General features: G+C 42.0%; 1 protein-coding gene across 1 annotated transcript in view; it reads right to left on the bottom strand.

The window, feature by feature from the left end:
* ltbp1 (latent transforming growth factor beta binding protein 1) overlaps positions 1 to 19,775 on the bottom strand; it is a gene marked incomplete at its 5' end in the record, with an annotated part of 104,751 nt that overhangs the window by 28,766 nt on the left and 56,210 nt on the right. Inside the window, 6 exons of the mRNA XM_079229823.1 lie at positions 669 to 755; positions 2,464 to 2,566; positions 3,027 to 3,049; positions 5,635 to 5,808; positions 11,272 to 11,439; positions 18,172 to 18,294. Of these exons, the coding sequence (XP_079085949.1) occupies positions 669 to 755; positions 2,464 to 2,566; positions 3,027 to 3,049; positions 5,635 to 5,808; positions 11,272 to 11,439; positions 18,172 to 18,294 (678 nt within the window). The remainder of the gene's footprint in view (positions 1 to 668; positions 756 to 2,463; positions 2,567 to 3,026; positions 3,050 to 5,634; positions 5,809 to 11,271; positions 11,440 to 18,171; positions 18,295 to 19,775) is intronic.

Here is a 19,775-nt window from a genome sequence, read left to right as displayed (position 1 = left end):
GCTTGTTAGTTAGCTTGTTTGGTTAGCTTGTTTGGTTAGCTTGTTTAGTTAGCTTGTTTGGTTAGCTTGTTTGGTTAGCTTGTTTGGTTAGCTTGTTTGGTTAGCTTGTTTAGTTAGCTTGTTTGGTTAGCTTGCTAATTAAGTTAGAGAGCCAAGATAAGATAATCCTTTATTTATTATCAGTGGGGACATTGCAGGATTACAGCAGCTAGAGATAGTAGTAAAGTAAGAAACAAGTAATAAATATAAGTAAACAGTAAAACAGTAATAAAACAGAAAAGATCATCCACAATAGCACTATTATATACAGTATAAAGACAGAATAAACAAGTATTTAAAAATGTATTTATACTGCATCAGTTAAAGTTAAACCCAGCTAGCTGGGATGGCCTTGTAACTGTCAGCTGTTCAGTAACTTAAGATAGAACGTTGAAGGCAGACGGAACATCCCACGACAGATGAGGAGTAAATGTAAAGAGCAGAGAAACATAAAGAGCAGAGAAACATAAAAAGCAGAGAAACATGAAGAGCAGAGAAACATAAAAAGCAGAGAAACATGAAGAGCAGAGAAACATGAAGAGCAGAGAAACATAAAAAAGTGAGTAACATGAAGAGCAGAGAAACATAAAAAGCAGAGTAACATGAAGAGCAGAGAAACAACGTCCTACCGGCTGACTGGGTGGGAGCGATGTCCTGGCCTGCATTAGACGGGAGGATCTCCACTGGTGTAGGAGGAGAGCTCCTCTCAACAACTTCTATTGAATGGAGGAAAATACACGTTATGTTGAATTTTTGCCTTTTAGAGTAATATTTGTTTACTTTATGGACCCAGGTGCAGTCTCAACATTTGAGTTTCTTCTGTCCGGTCACAACATATTCTAACTAATGCACAGTTTACGTTGTCCACACATGAAAACGCAGGTACCATTCCATCTGTCAATCAGCAGCAGTTTTGTGGATGAAAATGCACAGATCACGGCATAGGTCAAAGTATTATTAAAGTATTATTGAAACACAGTGATATATATATATATATTGTGTTATAATATTCCTTTGGTGTCAAGCAGCAAAAAAGTTGCAGCGTTAGCCGACATCGCTCGTCCTGCGATTTTACTTCACACCGTCGATGCTGGAGCTATACTGTATATATAAATATATATATATATATAAGGAGAATGGTCGTTCTCTCACAGGGAGGCTGCAGGTGTACGAGGACAACGTGCTGAGCAGAAGGGCAACACTGAATATTGAGTGAGTTGAACCTCTGAGGAGAAGACCTGCTATAATGTGAGGTGCAGCGGGCGATGGATCACCACCCAAACAGAACTGGTCTGGAACGTGTCGGGTTCTGGTCAGACGCGCTGAACTGAGGGTTAGAATTTGGCATAAACAACAACAAATGCAAGTTTTCCACTTGGCTTGTGTTAAAGAGGCAGAGCCGTGCTGGACTAACAGAGTGGGTTTTACTACCAGCTGATGTTGATTTGAGTCCCACAGCAAACCGTAGCACTGCTGCTGACCAGTACACGCTTCAGGAAGGATAACCTGCCACAACCTCAGCATGGTTCTACAAACATTCAGTGCGATGATCTTATCCGCCATCACGTCTTAATCTCCCACATGAGCGCTTCCAGGATGACGTTTAACGAAACAATGGTATTATGTCCATACAGCTGATGAACTACAGAAACTAAATGTGGTTCTGGAGCCCAACAGGGTTGTGTTTGGTAGCAGGAAGCGAAACTTAATGAGGCGTCCAATCAATAGTAGTCACTGATGTCATTATAAGACTACAAGCTAATATAAAATACATCTTCCATTCACATGGAAGGTTGTGGGTTTGTTACTGTGCTCTGCTCTTTGAATGCATTGTAACATGTATCTCCCTTGGGGCTGTTGGACCAGTTTGGGGATGTATGGCAGACTCCTGTATGATAGTTAACTACCCCATAAATTATATAAATCTAGCTGGCTTTATCTAATACTGGAACTAGAAAGGAACATATGGCGCTTCGCAAACTCATCACAAAACCTCCAGAACATTGGCAGCTCCATCAGTAAAGAAGCTCCATTGTTCTGAAAGCATGATCAAAGGATAAATGAATGAATACATGCATGTATTAATAACACGTTATTCTAATTCCAGTGTAAAAAAGATCACAGTACAGGTGGCCGTTTAGGACATCAGACTAAACTTGTCAGCAGTTGAATCCTTTGTACTTTCTTACTGCGTTTGTCATTCTTAGCTGTACTTCTCACACTTTAGCATGCATTTTTCTGCGTAAATGTTTTTCTCACATTTTGATGTGTTCGCATTTCAAAATGACAGCAGAACTGCAGCTGAAGTAACTGGTGTTGAACTTGAGGACAGTTGAGTTTGACAAAGTGCTCTGAGCTTGACAAGCTGTGTCTGAGATGTCCTAAACCGCCAGCACAGAGTTCAGAGGGTAGTGAAGCAGACACCTGGGTACGCTGCATTGATCCTGACAGTGGATACACCTGGAGAGAGGTGGGGCTGGATAGGTTCAACTACTGGCCTATTACTAACCACCGGGTCTACCAGCTCCTTCAACGACAAGACAGACAATAATACCAGATGGACAAGGTCAACAGAGTACTGTATGCATTACTTTCAGTTCATTATTTCGGCTCTGCATCTATCATGCAATACAAGCGTTGTGCTGTTAAGCAGATGAGCATTCAGATTGCATGGCAACTGACTGCAGCTTAAACACAGGGCAAAAAAAAAACGAACAGCTCAGCAAGCAAGCCATAGAGCTAGCAATGACTGCCACTTGTGCAGAAACTTCGGTCTGGATATTTGTGTTGACGGTGTCAAGGACGCGTATCTATTTCTGGTACTTACATTGACAAACACAAGATGTTCACATTGCTCAGTGCTGAGAAGCTCAAAGTCATGCAGCAACTTGCTGACTGACATGCAAAGGTGATTCTGCAATGCCTCAGGAGTGTCCGTGTGCATGCAAACTGCTGCTACACATCTGCTCATAAAGCGCCCAACCTACCTGATCTGGTGCAGTTGTTGCTACTGACCACAGAAAAACACAAACAAAAAGGTTGCAGTGTAAGTTTTAGGTTTCACGGAAAATTCAGTTTTTGGTTGTTCAAGGTCGCCCAGGTAAAGGGTGGGGGTGCGCTTCAGACAGTTCAAAAGAAGTAGTTTATTTGAATAAAAAAAAAAATAAGCGAGAGGGAGAGAGAGACATATGAAAAGTACAGTATGAGGATGTGGAAATATATTTCATAAATATCTATATGTCAATATTGAATTTGAAGCTCAAAAATGGTATTGCCAATGAATATAGAAATACAACATGCGCTCCATTTAACGTAACTTCCTGAACAGACCACGCCCACTTCTGGTCTTCTGTCTGAATACAGATACAGAGACAGGTAATGACGTCTCTCTCCAACCCTAGTTTGTAACATAATATAAACTATCTTAGGTAGGTTTCAAGGTTATTGATTATTATTCTGTGATCTCAAGAAAAAGCAATTCATGTCAGATATGTGAAACAACTTCATTGCAAAAATACCAGACTTTACTCAAAGAAATATCTTTACTTAATGCCCTATAATCATTCACAGGCCCAATGTCCATGTTTTGATAAAGGTCAAAAAGGTCGCAGACCCCTTTCTTAAGGTTAAAATATTACAAAAAATGTATTCCATCCAGCACATGTTTCTGCAGTGCCAATTTATGTGTACGGCTGCCAGGCACCAAATTCTTATCTGGGGGTATCCAAAAAGATCTATCAGATTCTGGTTTGCCGAGAAAATTCCTCTTCCTGTTCTCCGATCAAGAGAGACTTCAGAGCAATTTGGACTCTGGCTTTAGCTAAGATGTTGTAAGTTTGTTGTAAGTTTCTCCTTCCTGTGGTGGCTTCCAACCATCCCCTGAATAATAACTCCTCTTCTTCATCTCTGAAGGGCTGTGAGCTGGCCTTTGTTTGACTGGAATGTGAAGTGAGCCAACGCACTTTAATCCTTGTTACGTAGAAACAAATGTTACACGAGGGACGAAAAAGAGGTGGGATCCCAATCACATACAGAAGAGATCATAAGTCAGGATTTCTAGTGGACATATTGTAAAGGCATCAAGACCACGCTTCAAACCAGAGAGGGAGGGGCGTGGGGTACTTTTCTACTTATTGTGTTACTTTTAAATCATTCATTACAGAAAAGCACAAAAATGCCTTTCAGCAAAATTACCTCCCTCAGCATTGCCAACATGCAATTCTTCACAGGTGTGTGCATGTGTGAGTGCATGCGTTCATAGGTATGCTGACTTCTCACTCACTAGTCTTAACCAGACCCAGGCTGGTAGGAGCTGCATGATACACTAGGGGGATAAATATAGAAAGCAAGACACAATACCTTGAACTTGGGTCTTGAGGAGCTGCAGTATTTATTCAAGGTCAAACTGCTAAATGAACCACTATCTGCTCTGAGCGCATCCACTGTCACTCTCGCTCAACCACCAATGTGCTACACCAACAACACTACACTGAGCCATTCCTTTTAGCAGCAAAGCCTGTTCCTAACTCGTAGTATGGCATTTTAGTCTGAGTCTCTGGTCACTGTGGCAGTGGAGTGGTGGTGAGAACAAGAATCTCTTTGCATGTTTGTTCTGAACATGTGCTCCAGGGTGCTGGAAAGGAGGCTCCAGCTGATTGTTGAACCTCAGATTCAAGAGGAGCCATGCGGATTCCGTCCTGTGGACCAGCTCTTTACCCTTGCAGATCTGTTGGAGGGTTCATGGCCTTGGGGGACTAGATGGTACTGCCGGAATATGGGGTACCTTGGTCATGCTACGAGCCATACGATCCTTGTATAAGTGAGAGCTATGTCTGGTTACTCTGCACAAAGTCAAGCACGTCTCCAGTGCATTTTGGCCTCCATCAGGGTCCCTTGTCACCACTGTTAGTGATTTTCATGGACAGGATTTCAAGGCGCAGCTTGGAGAGGAGAGTGTTTGGGGACCTCAAAATTCCGATCCGTGCTTTTTGCAGTGTCAGTACCACCAAGTCTGAGGCCCTGGATCTCTGCCGGGAAATGGTGAATTGCACCTCCTGGGTTGGGAGTGAGTCACTGCCACAAGCGAGGGAGTTTAAGTATCTCGGAGACTTGTTCACCAGTGAGGGTAAAATGGTGCGTGAGATGGACAGGCTGTATATCTCGTGTTGACAAATGTGATAACGAGGGAAGAGGTTTTGAGCCACAGACCCATTCCATTGACAGGAAAAACTAGATGTGGTGTACTGTTCTGCATCATGGGCATCTTGCTTTATAAATGCTTTGGTCATAGAGTGATCTTGGTCCTCAATGGACAGGAAATGATTTGGGTTACTCAGGAGCAGCTGGAAGAAGTAATTGCGTGAAAAGATGTTTGGGCTGCTTGTCTCACGCTGTTGCCATTGCAACCCTGACTATAGACCCAGTGTCTCCGAAATGGAGACACTTGGAAGCTATAATTTTGACGCCGCACCAAAGTTATTATTTGTCATTTGATTGCATTAATCTGTACACACATTCAACAACAAGCACACAAGCAGTCAACTTCAACTAAATCCACTGAACATTCACTGGTAATGTTACATGGTAGGAACTCACCTGGTATAATGTCATCTGGCTTCCCAAAGGCCTCCACTGGTCTCTCTGGCGTTGGCAGGGGTTGGGGGGGTGGTGGGTAATTGGGCTCTTGGTAAGTTATGACAGGCTTATTGACTGGTGGATTTGGTAGAACAGTGTAGCCCATTCCACCCGGACAGATGTCTTTGAATTTAGCTACATAAGAAAAGAAAAAAATACAATTGCTATCATGCAAGTGTAAAATAAAAAAATATGTTCAATAGTAAACACGTCAATATTGTTGATGTTAATGACTTTATGATCTCTGAGATTGTGGTATTCATAGCTACATGCTGCAATGATTCTGACAATAATGTAAATAATCATTTGAGTTCATGTCAAACTCCAAAAGTTGGGTACTAGAATAAAACGAATAGCAACATTTCTAGAAATGTTCTTTGAATGTTCTAACTCAGTGGTTGAAGGTAGATACACAAAACATGCACAATGTTCAGATTGTGTGTTGCAGCTTATCTGAATATTAAAAAGAATTCTACCAAACATTCCTGGTGAACAGACGAAGATGAAGACACAGTCTTGTCTGCATGAGTGCACTCAACATTTTAAATAGATCTCCAAAGTGGCAGACATTACTACATCGTTGTATCTTTTCTACCTGTCTACTTTTACACCACTATGATTCAAAGTAAGTTTGTTAGCGTTATTTAAACCACTGTGATGTTTTTCTCCCATCTGCAAAGTGAGAACAATAGAGACATTCACAATGCAGTGACTAAGTTTAATACAAGAGTTAATTCCCATGGAGAGGCGATGGAGAAAGAACTCACTGACATCACATTGCAGTGCATATCTCTTATTTAAGTAGTACATTTTCAATAGTCTAGTTTTTGGAAAAGGCAAGAATCAGAGTCTTTCCAAACCAAGCATTCTCCCTCAAACTTACCACAGTTGATTAAGCTAAAATACCTGAAGACACTCAGTGTTAAAGACAGATCTGGCTGATTCAGCTCCCATAGACTCAACCTATATGCTGATGTTGTATCTCCGTTTTGAACGTCCATCAAATATTTGAAGGAACCAGATCAATTTCAGTATGTTTAACCAGCCAGCTACAACTTAATAAGATTCATGAGAATCTACAGTTAAACAAATCAAACTAGTCAGTGCTCTATGGGCAACTATTCATCTTCGCCATCATTTCTAAGCAGCATTGTCTTGGGACTTATCGTCTGACATGTACACATGCAGATAAGCTTATATTGACTAATGATATTGGTCAATTTGACTTATCATCGGGGCTCTAGTTTCAAACTCATATATATATTATATATACAACTCATATTTACATTATGTGCCTGTAGTCTTCCGACCACTCAAAGCGCTTTAATAATGTCATTCACCCATTCACACACTAATGGCAGGTTCTACCATGCAAGGTGCCACCTACCCATCAGGACAGCATTCATACCCAGTAAAAACATCACAGGCACTTCTTTCCCAATTTTTCCATGTTTTGTCCAAGTGTTCCCTTTCTTGAAGGGGTTCATTCATTCAATCATTTTGAAAAATGTCCTCTAGAAGAACTTCTAGCCCTCATTCTAGCCCGCTGTAACAATTGTCCAAAAAAAAGTAGCACATCAATAGTTTTTTCTGCAAACAGTTATGCGCTTTCTGTAAAAAAATATATTTTGAAATTGCCAGTGAATGACTTTTAAATTGTTGCAGTTGTAGTTATGTCTCCATTGCAGAGCATCTTAACACCCTGTTTTAGCTTGAACACTGACCCTTCAAACATTAAAAAAATGCATTGGAACCCTGACACACACCTCCACCACAACAACCCTGTCCACTACTGCGGTGGGACCTTTCAACCACTGACCCTCCCACCCCCAGATCATTGTTCTGGTGTTCCTCCATCTTTTCCCGTGTGAACATAGCTGCTGGGAGGACTTTCCATTGCAAAGTGGTCCCAGGAGAGGGGCGATCCTAAGAGTGATTCACACTAACAGGGAAACCGAGGCCTCTCCAGGAGCCAGACTCTTGAGGGAAGCTTTTTACCCTATTGATATAAAGTGCCTTGCATACAAGTAAGCAGAGCCTCTTCATGAAAGCTAAACTGTCAATCATCGCTTTTTTGTGTGCTTGTCGTATCTGTCAGTCACATGAGGTGGAGGCAAAAACAAATCAATTTCTTCCCCATATGTCCATCCTGCTGCATCTGCCGAGATCAGCACAACTGTTAAGTCACGTTAGCTAGCTAGCATTAGCAGCTGTGTAATTCACTATATAAGGATACTGTTAGCTTGGCACTAACCTAGAGAGGTTAGAGTGTGATGAGAGTCAGTTGAATGGACCCAAAAATACATGTTGAGAATAGCTAAGCTATAAACGTAGCTAAACACAGAAGGGCTAGCTAGAGATACAACTACTGATGATGGCATTGAGTGGTTTCCCGGATGTAGGTCGGCAGCTACTATTCAAGATTACAAGGTTATTCATTGTCACTGTACAACAGGGTTGTGCAACAAAATGCAATTTGCAATTCCATTTTGCCACGTAAGAAAAAAATGATACAAAACTATATTCTATATTTGGGTGGAGGATTAACCAAGGAGTCTCACAGCCCGAGGGAAGAAGCTGCTCTGAAGTCTGATGGTACGGCAGCTTGTACTTCTGTATCTCTGGTCAGACAAGTGGCTGGGGTGGGTAGAATCTTTTCAAATCATTTGGCCTCTTTGCAGACCAATATCATTGATGCTCTGTAACTTGCCTTGTTCGGCCTTAGTGCTGCATTCGACCATTGACGATCACATCCTATGACAGAGACTGCAACATTTGATTGGCATTAAAGGACCTGCACTAAGCTGGTTTAAGGCCTATTTATTAGATCAATACCAGTTTGTATATTGTCCATGCACACCAAAGGTAGTCATGGGGTTCTATACAATATATGAAATCCAGTTATGATGAATAATAATAAGCTTCCGGACAGAACTGCTCCCACCACTTGAGGAATTTTATGTGCGTTTTATGGGCCATTTTCAAAACCTCTGCTGTGGCGGCAGCTAGAAGGAGTTTTGGTCAGAAGGTCAATGGCGGCAACCTTAGAACCCACTGGTGGACATCACCAGTGGAGGAAGGCCTTTTAGGCTTGGTTGGTCCAGGGGTCTCCTGAAGCAGCAGCCAGGTACTGTAATGTAAGGGTACTATTGTATTGGCCTGCAGAGTGGAGTTATCAGGTGTGTTGTCAGTCAAGGTGTGTATAGTCTGCGGTCCGCACCTGGTGTGGAAATCTAGAGTCTCAGTATTCAGTGTTATACTAATGTTTGGATAATAAAGATAAGATATAAAGATATAAGGCTCTTACAAGCCTCTTAGTGTCAGAAGATGGCCGGGTTCCCACCTCCGGAAAACTTTTTCACCCGGATCAATGGCCAGACGCTCAACAAAGTGGTCGGTTTAGTGAGGCAGTTTGAGCAAGGAAAAGGGCTCATTAGCCAGCATGGAACTAATGCTTACTGTTCGTAAGTGAAGGAAGTAGCATACAAGCAGCGTGTAAAATACAGTGAGAAACAGAGAAACAGAGACTGGCAGCAAAAAAGGGGCCAGGGTGAAACAAGGGCAAGGTGTTAACAATAAGGGACACACGTGTTACAGATGTGGTAGAGTGCAATGTAAAGAGGACAGATGTGCCACACGTGTTGCGGAATGCTATAAAAACTGTAACTGTAAAGATTACTTTAGCTACTGTGTGAAAAAAGCAAAAGGTTCAGGTTTAAAGTAAATATAAACAGCAACCTGCTGAGCCGTAATGTGGTCATCCTTGGCTTTGTCAAGCGAATAGAAGAGATCAAAAGCACAAAGCAGTTAAGGGATGCCAGCCCAGCAGATATAAGCAGGCTGAAGATAGAGTCAATCAAAATCAGACTGCAATAGGACGCTGTACCCAACAGTGTGACTACTGCAAGGCGTGTGTCAGTACCTACGCTCCCTAAAGTAAAAAAGTGGCGTGGAATGATAGAGCCAATCAAAGAGCCGATAGTTGGTGTGCCCAAACAGAACAAAGACCAGCCAAGGATATGCGTTGATCTAAAACGGAGCAAAAGTGTTTCCCCTTTTGGACGAGTGGTTTCTGGCAGATACCACTAGACAGAGAGCGCAAAACTTTATAACTCCCTTTGGATGGTATTTCTTTAAAAGACTGCCATTTGGAATTAGAAATGCAACGGTAATCAGTCAACGTGAAATTACTTGAAATATCACGAAGGCCTGGTGAGTCACATGGACGACATCCTTATTTATTCAGACTCTGAAGAGGTCCATGAGGTGAGGCTTCAAAAGACTCTGGACACACTGGAGGAAGCTGGTTTAAAGCTGAACCACAACAAATGTCTCCTGCATCAGTGACGACTCAACTACTCAATTATGTGGTTCAATTGGCTTCTTTAAACCTTCAGCAAGAACTGGGGCAGTTTGAAGCTGAGTGTGAAGCTGTTGGGTTGAGAGACAGCAGACTGAGGCCATGGTTCTCTGCCAAAAAAAGGTGGATTGCTCCCTCCGGGTTGTGGGATGGACAGGTGGATTGGTGCGTTATCAGCAGTGATTTTGCACTGGACCTTTTTGGTGAAGAGGAAGCTGAGCAAGACGTCAAACTTTCTTTTTGCCAGTCAATTCATATTCCAACCTTCACTTATGGTCCTGAGCTTTGGGTAGTGATGAGAGAAGGAGCTTGCGTATACAAGCATCTGAAATGAGTTTGCACCGTAGGGTGACGGGACTCATCCATAGAGATGGGGTGAGGAGTTCAGACCTCCGGCAGCTCAGAGTAGAGCTGCTGCTCCTTCACAGCAAGGAGCCAAATGAGGTTGTTTGGGTATGTGATCAGGATGCCTCCCTTTGGAGCGCTTCCTGGTACATCCAACTGTTAGAAGACCCAGGGGTAGTCCCAGAACACACTGGAGGGATTATATATCTCATCAGGCCTGGAAACGCAGCCCAGGAGGAGCTGGAAAACATTGCCGGGCAAAGAAACATCTGGACTACCTTCCTTTGCCTGCTGCCATCGCAACCGGACCCGGGACGGCAGAAAGAATGATGGAATAAATAACGCTGGGAACAGAATGGTTTCTGTTTGGAAGAAAGGCTTGTTTGATGGGCATTCAGATAACATTAGATGTGTAGTGCAATACAGATCTGACTATATAATACAGTAGCAGCTGCGGCTGATGGGAATGGCAATTTGCAGATATTTGGTGATAAAACAAAGTATTGTACAAATTTCCATTTTGACCCTATGATGGTGAGATGACAAGTCTGAGGATAAACTAATTGACTATGATTCAATCATAAGTGGAGCATTTCTAGCTGTAACATATTTGATTGACCTTTCAATATCTGTCAAAAATATTTCCCTAAATACCCACTTAGTGTGAGGGTATCATGAAAGCCATTAGTATACATCATTTTGGAACCATGAGTATCTGTCCAATATTTAGTGACAATCTAGTAGATGTTGAAATATTTCACTCGTGTGCATTTTGTTAGGAAACGCCCAATTTTTATGGTAGGCCTTTATTTATAATGACGCCGAGTTCAATCAGTTCAGTTTAGTTAGGTTAGTTCTCAATAAGACAGGTTACCTGTCTGGCTTGACCTTACCTGTTCCTGGAGGGGGGCATTTGTCACAACGAGCGCCCCAGGCTTTACCCACACTGCAGCAGCAGAGCTGTTTGCTCAGCTGGGTAGATACTGGGTGCAAACATTGCCTCCCTGAGCTGACCAAACGGAAGCAAGCCCCCTTCTCCTCTTGGATGGCCGGGGTGTTGGCTAAAGCGGAGTGTAGAAGGGGGAGTAGTGCACCAGAGTGTAGGAGACACACACATGAGGGAAAGAGAGAACAGAGAGTGGAGAAATAAAGAGGTCCCCTTCACCAAAGCATCCTTCCCTTCTCACCCGAACAGAGCTTTACCCCAAACAAACGTATTTCTACAGCAACACCAGTGCATAGAGAAAAATACATGTTAAAATACAGAGGTCGGACAACCATATTTTGTGGCGGCACAAACAACTACATTCAAACAATTTAAGCCAAACACAAAACACAGAAACACCTTCAAAGCACAGACATATTGTGGGAAAAGATCCCCCCATGCTAATGCTTCATGCACAATCAAAGTCAAGCGCTGGCTGTGATTGAAGGCATGCAGGAGAGACAGGCTCACTTTGTGTGTTTCAAGTTGTATGATGTGAGGACTCAGAAGATCTCTATCAGGTGCCTCTGCTTGATTTAATTCATACAAATCAATTGTCTAACGTCACGTCTCAACTGGTTCCTCTCGTTGTGATTTAAGGAACATCCGTCTGCATCAGCTCTGCTCTTGCGCCTCAGCTGGGAAGCAAGACACAGGAACCTCTCGGCTATTAAGGATTATTTTATTGAAAACAATCGATAAATATTTTTCAAAAAGTGTGAATCACCGCAACCACGATAGCTCCTCTAGAATAGAGTCATAAATGAGCACAAAACAAGACTAAAGGCTCCAGCAGAATGCAAGATTAGCCGTGGACACACATTAGCATACACACGACCAACCCCATCTTCTCTCAGCATTATGGGTGACGGAGATAATAACTGTTGTGACGGTTGACTGAAGCTTTAATTCAGCTTATATTTTAAATGCTGTACCAATGCTAACAAAAGAGAAAGAAAGGATTCTCAAGGCCGGAGCAGGCAGCTGGCATAGCCCTATCCAAAGATACATCCTAACCAGCAGACAACCAGCCAGTCTGGCAGTTTACCGTCATAAACTGTTGCCCAAGCTATAGCCTGGCTGCTCTCAACACATCATTCTGCTGTTTCCTTTAGAGCTAATCTCTGTCTCTGTCTACTTGTGTGTCTGCGGGTGTACATACAATATGTCTGCTTTTAGACACACCTGACAAAAGTACGTCATTTATAAAGCACAATCACAAACAGCAGTGACACGAAGCTATTTCTAATAAATATAGTGAATGGATTTAGAAATGTGATCATGAGGGGATGGAATCAGGGGAATTGAAAACTCCTGGAGAACAGCAGGTTAAGTCATTTATCAGAGCTCAGACAACATTTATACTATTTGATTCATCTGAGAGGCATGATTCAATAGTTCCATTTAAATTAAACCAAACACAATTTCATGGCTAGACAAATAAATAATGGAAGTGTTGGATGACGAGGAGCTCCGATGCCAAGAATAAATAAGGTAGTTTTAGTTTTTTATAACACAGCGTGAGATACCGGGAAAAAACATCCCGAGGCTCTGCGAGTTCCGTGAATCACGTCTATGAGTCTATGGCTCTGCGGAAAACTGATGTCAGAAACAGACATAAGCTTAAGCTTATTTGATCAGTATTGATCAAAGTGGTGGACCAAACAACTTTTCCATTGGATAAGCATGTTATTTTAGGAAGTTTTGTGCTGGAATTATTTACTTGATTCAGTTCATACATCCACCCTATACGTCTGTAAAACATCTCCAATTGCTTTGCCGACATAGTCGCTTTGACATGGCAATAGAGAGGATCCGTAAATATGATAACACATTCTCATTGCAATTAGAGGAACTGGGGAAAACGGAAGGGATCAGGATTTTGAAGCATCATTCTTTGTTCCTTTTTTTTTTTTTTTTTTTTTTTTTTTTTTTTTTAAACGGGTACAAGATCGATTAATTTGTATTGTCTCTTTATTCCCATTCTGCAGTCTAGTTTTGTTAAATTAAAGAGGTGTTTTATTTAAACCTACTGGCAGTCTCGACTCAAAAACAAAAAGCCTTTGTGGGGAAAAGAGGACTGTTACTGTTCTATTAGTGCTGTATGCCGTTTCACTTTTTACTGGTTATTGGAGTGGAATCAGGCAAAAATCGATATGTCCGTTAAAATCTGATACAGACAAAACATATTACATGTTTTCTGCTTGTATGAGCGGAGAAAGAGAGAGTTGGCTATACAGTAAGTCCTGCAGGAAAGTGGTCACTAGTGGGGCGCTAGCGAGGTAACAACTGGGCTGCCAACTTTAAAAGAAAGTTTGGAGTCATTTCATTAAAAGGGTCATAACTCCTCATCCTCTAGGCGTTTTGTTTTAAAACTTTAGCAGCCAATTTCTCACTTTTAAAGAGAATATGAATGAAAAGCCAAGTGGAGAATCTTGTCAAAGACAGACATCATGGTGTAAATGATGCCGATGAATCACCCTGAGTAAGCCATCACCCTCAACCAGCATACCTACTTAATAAAGACAAATAAATAGCTCCTTTTCTTTTGACAACATCTGATGAAATGGATTCATGAGATGGATCGTGCTGTTGAAACCATGTTATAGCTGTATGAACAGAAACATGAATTAGTTCATTTTAATTTAATAATGTTAGTGTTGTGGCAGTCGGCATCTGTTCCATCTGCAGCCTCTAACTGGAGAGACAATGTCACTGTTAAGCCCCAAGGTTACATGATGCGCAACCAGCATCCGACTCATGTGAAGAAACCAATGAACCCTCCAATGAAATTAAACCTTAAGTCTGAAGTCTAAAAATGTATATAGATGAGACTGACCATCTTCCCAGCAAAATGCCTTCCTTGTCACCGTACATGACCACAGTCCACAGTAAATTAAGAGAGGTATTTTTCCATATTCATACAATATCAATATATTGTTCCACAGTTCAGTGTGTGTCAGGTCAGAAAGGCAGAGTCCTAGAGAGATATACAAACATTTAAAGTTCCCAAGAGATCATTGTGGATAAATGGAAGTCTGAAACCGCCAAGACTCTTTCTAGCAGGAGGCCATCTGGCTGAAAAGGAGGGCCTTGGTCAGGCTGGTACCCAAGAAAGCACTGGCCTCACGCTGCAGTTTGTCTGCAGCAATGGGACAACCTGCCAGAGGAAAAACTATCCCTGCAGCACTCTGCCAGCCTAGTTTTTATGGTAGAGTGAGTAGACGGAGCCACTGCTGAGTAAAAAGCAGATGACAAGCCGACCTGGAGTTTGCCAAACTGCACTTAGAGGACTGTGAGAACATGAGGAAACGGTTTCTGTGGTTTAATGAGACCAAAAGTCAGCTCTTGTGCCTCTATGCTGTGCACTACCTGCTACGGGTGTGCTTTTAATCACAAGGGAGCCACGGTCTGATCAGTATTTAGTTTCACTGGAAGCCAACGAAAATGCAGAATTCACATCCTAAACCACCTCCATCACACCTTTCCAATGTCGGAATCAGAAGGGCTGCATCCGACAATGTTTGTAACTTTCCAAAACAAAAACAAATCCGACAATCACACTGAGGATACATTTACAAACAAGTCATGTCATCTCAAGCACCGGCTGAGCCAAGATCAACTGAGACCATTCGAGTTGAGCTGGTTCCCACTTTAGGCCAACACCTCAAGGTAAAAGCTGTTGTTCACCACGTTGATGCGTAGGAGTTGTGATGGTTCAAAGAACCTGTTGCCTGTAGATCTTATCTAACAGCTCACTGAAGCTGTGGCAAAAAGCACACTTTTATATGTAGTTATGCAAACAGTGCTCCGCTAACTCTTTGACAAAGGACTTGCAGTGCTTGTCCTGATGGTTTGTCAGTAATTTTTAATGTGAACCAGTTTGTGTAAGGCTAGTATGTGAAAGCATGAACAGGAATATACGAGTTACAAGCCTTTCACAGCAAGGCTATCCTCTTACTAGCTGCCATCAGTGTAGCACACGACACGCTCAGACGAGACAGCAGAAAGTGGCACAGCAAAGTTCATCCATGTGTCCTCGTAAAAAGGGTCGCTGCTGGTACTTGATGACATAAAACTACTGATAGGGCGAGGTGTTCATACAAAATAGATGGTGCAACACAGATAATGTGATAGCGTCCTTTATTTTGGACCTTTCAGCGCTTCGTTCTCTCAAATTAAAGTAAAGACAGTGAACTTTGGGTAAACGATTTGGATGGCTTCCCTTCACCCCCATAAATGAATCCAAGATTGCACCAATTCCATTCACAGGGCTGCTTCCACTACGGCCTGGAGCCGGACAAGTGTCAATATATGATTGGAGAGTTGAAGCACGAATCATCATGGTTAGTAAAAGTCACAAGTAGGCCTGGGCACTGTTTCTCGTACCTGGCTCAACAAAGTCGAGCAAATGTCCTATTATCCATCTTAAATTAGCGAGATGGTTGACGTCAGGCTAACTCAGCTTCTCCACGGAAGATCCGTGCTGAAACAGTCTCGTTAATTCTAGCCAGACGTCAGTCATCTGGATAAATGCGCCCGCTCCTCTTCAGAAGGGATAATAATGGAGCACTGACACCACCATGTTCTAACAGTACAATGGACAATAAACTCAGAGGAACCTCTTTTTATTCCTCCGCTGAGAAGCAGGAGATGATCATGAACGCATATGAGGAAGTCAATACCGTAGTCATTCACAGCAAACGCGTTGCGAATATTCCAACATTTCTGCAACATTGTTGCTGTGAACGCAGCTTAACTCCGCCCCCTCTGAGAGACATAAGCGTCGCAAATATATCAGACAAGTTCAATGCGTCAGTGCAAATTTTAAGTGCTTCATCACCCAAATCAATCAGATTATATTTGTCTAAATGTGCCTGCTGGCAGTAGTATACAAACTAATATATACTTATGAGGATATATGTACTGTATGTGCGTATGAATCATGTACTATATATGTGTATATACATGTATGTGTAGATTACAATATAACTAGGAGTTTGAATATGTGTATGGGCGGATCAGTATGTATGTATTATTCATAATCAGAAATTCAATCAATTGAAGCAGTGAAAATAAATTGATTCTCTGTATTCTTATCACGATCACCTTAATCATGTTCTACAATAATGATATGTATGGTGTACTAATAACATTGTCATATAATTATGAGTGCTTTCAACACATTCATAAGTTTCTTAAGAGCTAAATAAACTTAAGAACAGCGTTATGCAGCAGTGATAGTCTGTGTCTGAGGCGGGCGATCGGCTGCGCTTGTAGTGATCAATGTCTGCGGCTCGAGAAGCTCTCTAAATAAATGATTCCTTGTCAGCAGAATCTATATCACCGCGTACAGGAAGTCATGATAATGTAAAGGATGGATCCTGGCGATCTGGAAGAACTCTCTCCCTATAAAACTAATATAAGTAATATCGCTCCTTCATCAATGAGGAAGGGAGCTGCCTTTTTTCTCCGGTGGGAGTGGCCATCTTATCCAGTGAATTTCAGTTAGCCTACGCAGGAGCAGGTTTACATTGTTGGCTGTGTTGCTATGGTGATTTTTCTAAACTTGCTTCGAAGAACCGAAAAGCCAGACCTACGTCATCTTATCCTGAAAATTAGCCCGCTAACTCAGTAAGCCAGGTACAAGAAATAGGGCTTATTTGAATTATTTGAGCTGATTAATTAAGATTGAGATTGAGAATTAAGGACATATTAGGTCAATGTTAGAAATATCCCAACAAATAGCATGCAAATTAGGTGCATTTCTTTCAGCTGGGTTGAGGCAAATAAAGCCGTGCACAAGGTTCAAATGTTAGATCAAAACGTGGTTCATTTATGGACAGTCTGCTGCTTGATATCTGTTTGTTTACACCCAGATGAATATGATGAAAACACTTTAGATAGGCTATCCAGAACAATAAAGCCTGGATAATAGCATCATTATATTGCTGAATTCATAGTACATTAGCATGCACATAACCTTGTTTTTTATCCACAACCTTGCCATCATTTGACTACTGGTTGTTTTTCAGAAATTACGGTTATACTATAATTGTGGCTTAAAATGAAAAGCAAAGGACAATTAAATCATTAATCACAATGCATGGGCACTCGCCTTTCATTATCCATGAGATAAAAGAGGACACAGAACCCATCCACCACACACACACACACACACACACACACACACACACACACACACACACACACACACACACACACACACGTCATTTAAAGAAAATTGACGACTAACACTGCTAATTAACACGACTCAATCAAGTTCAAGATTGATGATCCCTTTGGCACTTTTATAACTGCTTCTTCTCTGTGTTCCCCTGATGATCTACTTGATCTCTTCCTCTATCCCCTCATCACACACGAGCCATGAGGTATGTTGGGTTTGGCTTCATGATCCGCCTTGCAGTACATGCTTGAGGGGAATCTGATTATACAATGAGCACCATGCTTTCATCCATGCATAGTTTTTAAATGCGCATTATAGACACATATGTCAGCTTTAGCATTTGGAGCAGCCCTTGCTGTGCCTGTACTTTGGAGCAGGTGGCAGACGGAGGAAATTAAATTCATATCTCTGTCATTAAGTGACGGTGAATATCAAACTCATGGGGAAGCTTTTGTACGAGCAAATCTGCACATCAGAGACCAGCATGCACATGTAAAAGATTCATTTCTGTTAATACAAGCTTTTTGCTCAGTCTGACACTGAACAGTTGGAGGCTGTAGGTTTGGATGTTAATCAAGGAGAAAGTGATGACAGAAAGAGATCGTATACTGTAGGACTTACATATGCAGGTGGTGAGTGTGGGGTCAGGGACGTAGCCGGGTTTACACATGCACCGGTAGCTGCCCAGGGTGTTCAGGCAGTTTCCATTTGAACACACGCCCTGCAGCTGGCACTCATCGAAATCTGTGAATCAACACCAAATACAAAACGCCGTCAATCCAGGGGATTTTCAGAGGATTTCTTAACATTGCAAGATGGGAAAGAGAAATGTCCACTACTTTCAAGAAGCAAACAGAAATCTGTAACCCTAGATTGTCTTTCACTGAACACTGCCTTCCCCCAATGTCAGATGGATCGAGTTTTTCTCAGATAGATTGCGCTGTTGTGTATAGTGTGTCTGTGCATCGCTGTCAATGGAACCAAAAAGCAGTGGAGGAGATCAATAAGCCGACAGTCTTTTATTTTATCTGTTGGCATAGGCTACGATATTTTTTAACATTCATTTCTTCATAGGCCTACATGTGAGAAAATTTATTTTTTAGAAATAATTCTGAGGAAAATGGAGAGCTTGTGTTCTCATCGTCGCTCTCTTCCCCCAAGCAGGTCTCAACGATCTCAAGCACAAGTTCATTTACCAGTTACTGTCACAGGTTGTTTTGACTGGTTGCCAATCTTAAGAGGTCTTACCTAATATGAGCAGCTGTGAGCCTAGAGGTAGTTAAATCCACATGTTCTATGACTCAACGGTTTAATGGGACTCTTTGTCATCTGGTTGTCAGTCGACAAAACATCTGTTTCAGCTTTTAAGTGGAAATTTATTATGACACTGCTCATCCTCCATCTTGGAGCCGCTGTAAATGGAATATGTTAAAATCAGGAGACCTCAGCACCTGGTATTGATCAACACACCTATGAAGGTCTACAGATGCATCATGGTCATAATATGCTGATAGAGGGATAGAAAGACTTATTGCCATTTTGGCTCTACGTCTCTCCCAAGCTATCCAAAAACGATCACTTCCATTCACTGGTTGCAAAAAAACAAGATGGCGACGGTCAAAATGGTCAAAACAGCAGACCACAAATCAATGGGGGACTTCTTATAAACAGTCCAGTAATGCCGTCCAGCGACCGATTCTTCCAGTTTACCATTTAGTTTCCAGGTTTTCAGCAGTGTAGTCAGTGCAATGTCTTTTCACCTTAATGCTTCTGTATTTTCAGCACTGCTTTGCTTGAAAGTGTCTGAATGGTAACACTGGGATTTCTGTTCATCGGGTGGGCCGTTTCAGAGCTCTGCATATTTACTATAGGATCTGACCATGTCAGCACTCCCTGGCCAGAACAATCCTCCCTAGTGGCTATTCAGCATTCCAAGGTCAGACCGATGAATGAATCATGTGTTTCTGTCTGGGGTTAGGGGTCGTATTTCAGTTGCCATAATACCTGTGCTACTGGTTGCTTACTTTAGCTGTCGAGCTAAACCCAGTTAATTGTGTTATATTCTTCATTAAAGCTACTAACTACCCGCTATACATGTCAACTTTAGCTTGTTGTGCTTAATCCCCGATAGCTCTGTCCCTGTTTTAGCTAACCTCTCGCTAAATCCCACAGCTGTTCTGCTAACGTTAGCTACCGTACCGCTAAGCAGTAAACGATGGCTTCCC

This window comes from Taurulus bubalis (assembly GCF_910589615.1).
Source record: "Taurulus bubalis genome assembly, chromosome: 14".
In the NCBI taxonomy this organism is placed as follows: domain Eukaryota; kingdom Metazoa; phylum Chordata; class Actinopteri; order Perciformes; family Cottidae; genus Taurulus; species Taurulus bubalis.
This window is presented reverse-complemented; position numbering and strand designations above follow the sequence as displayed.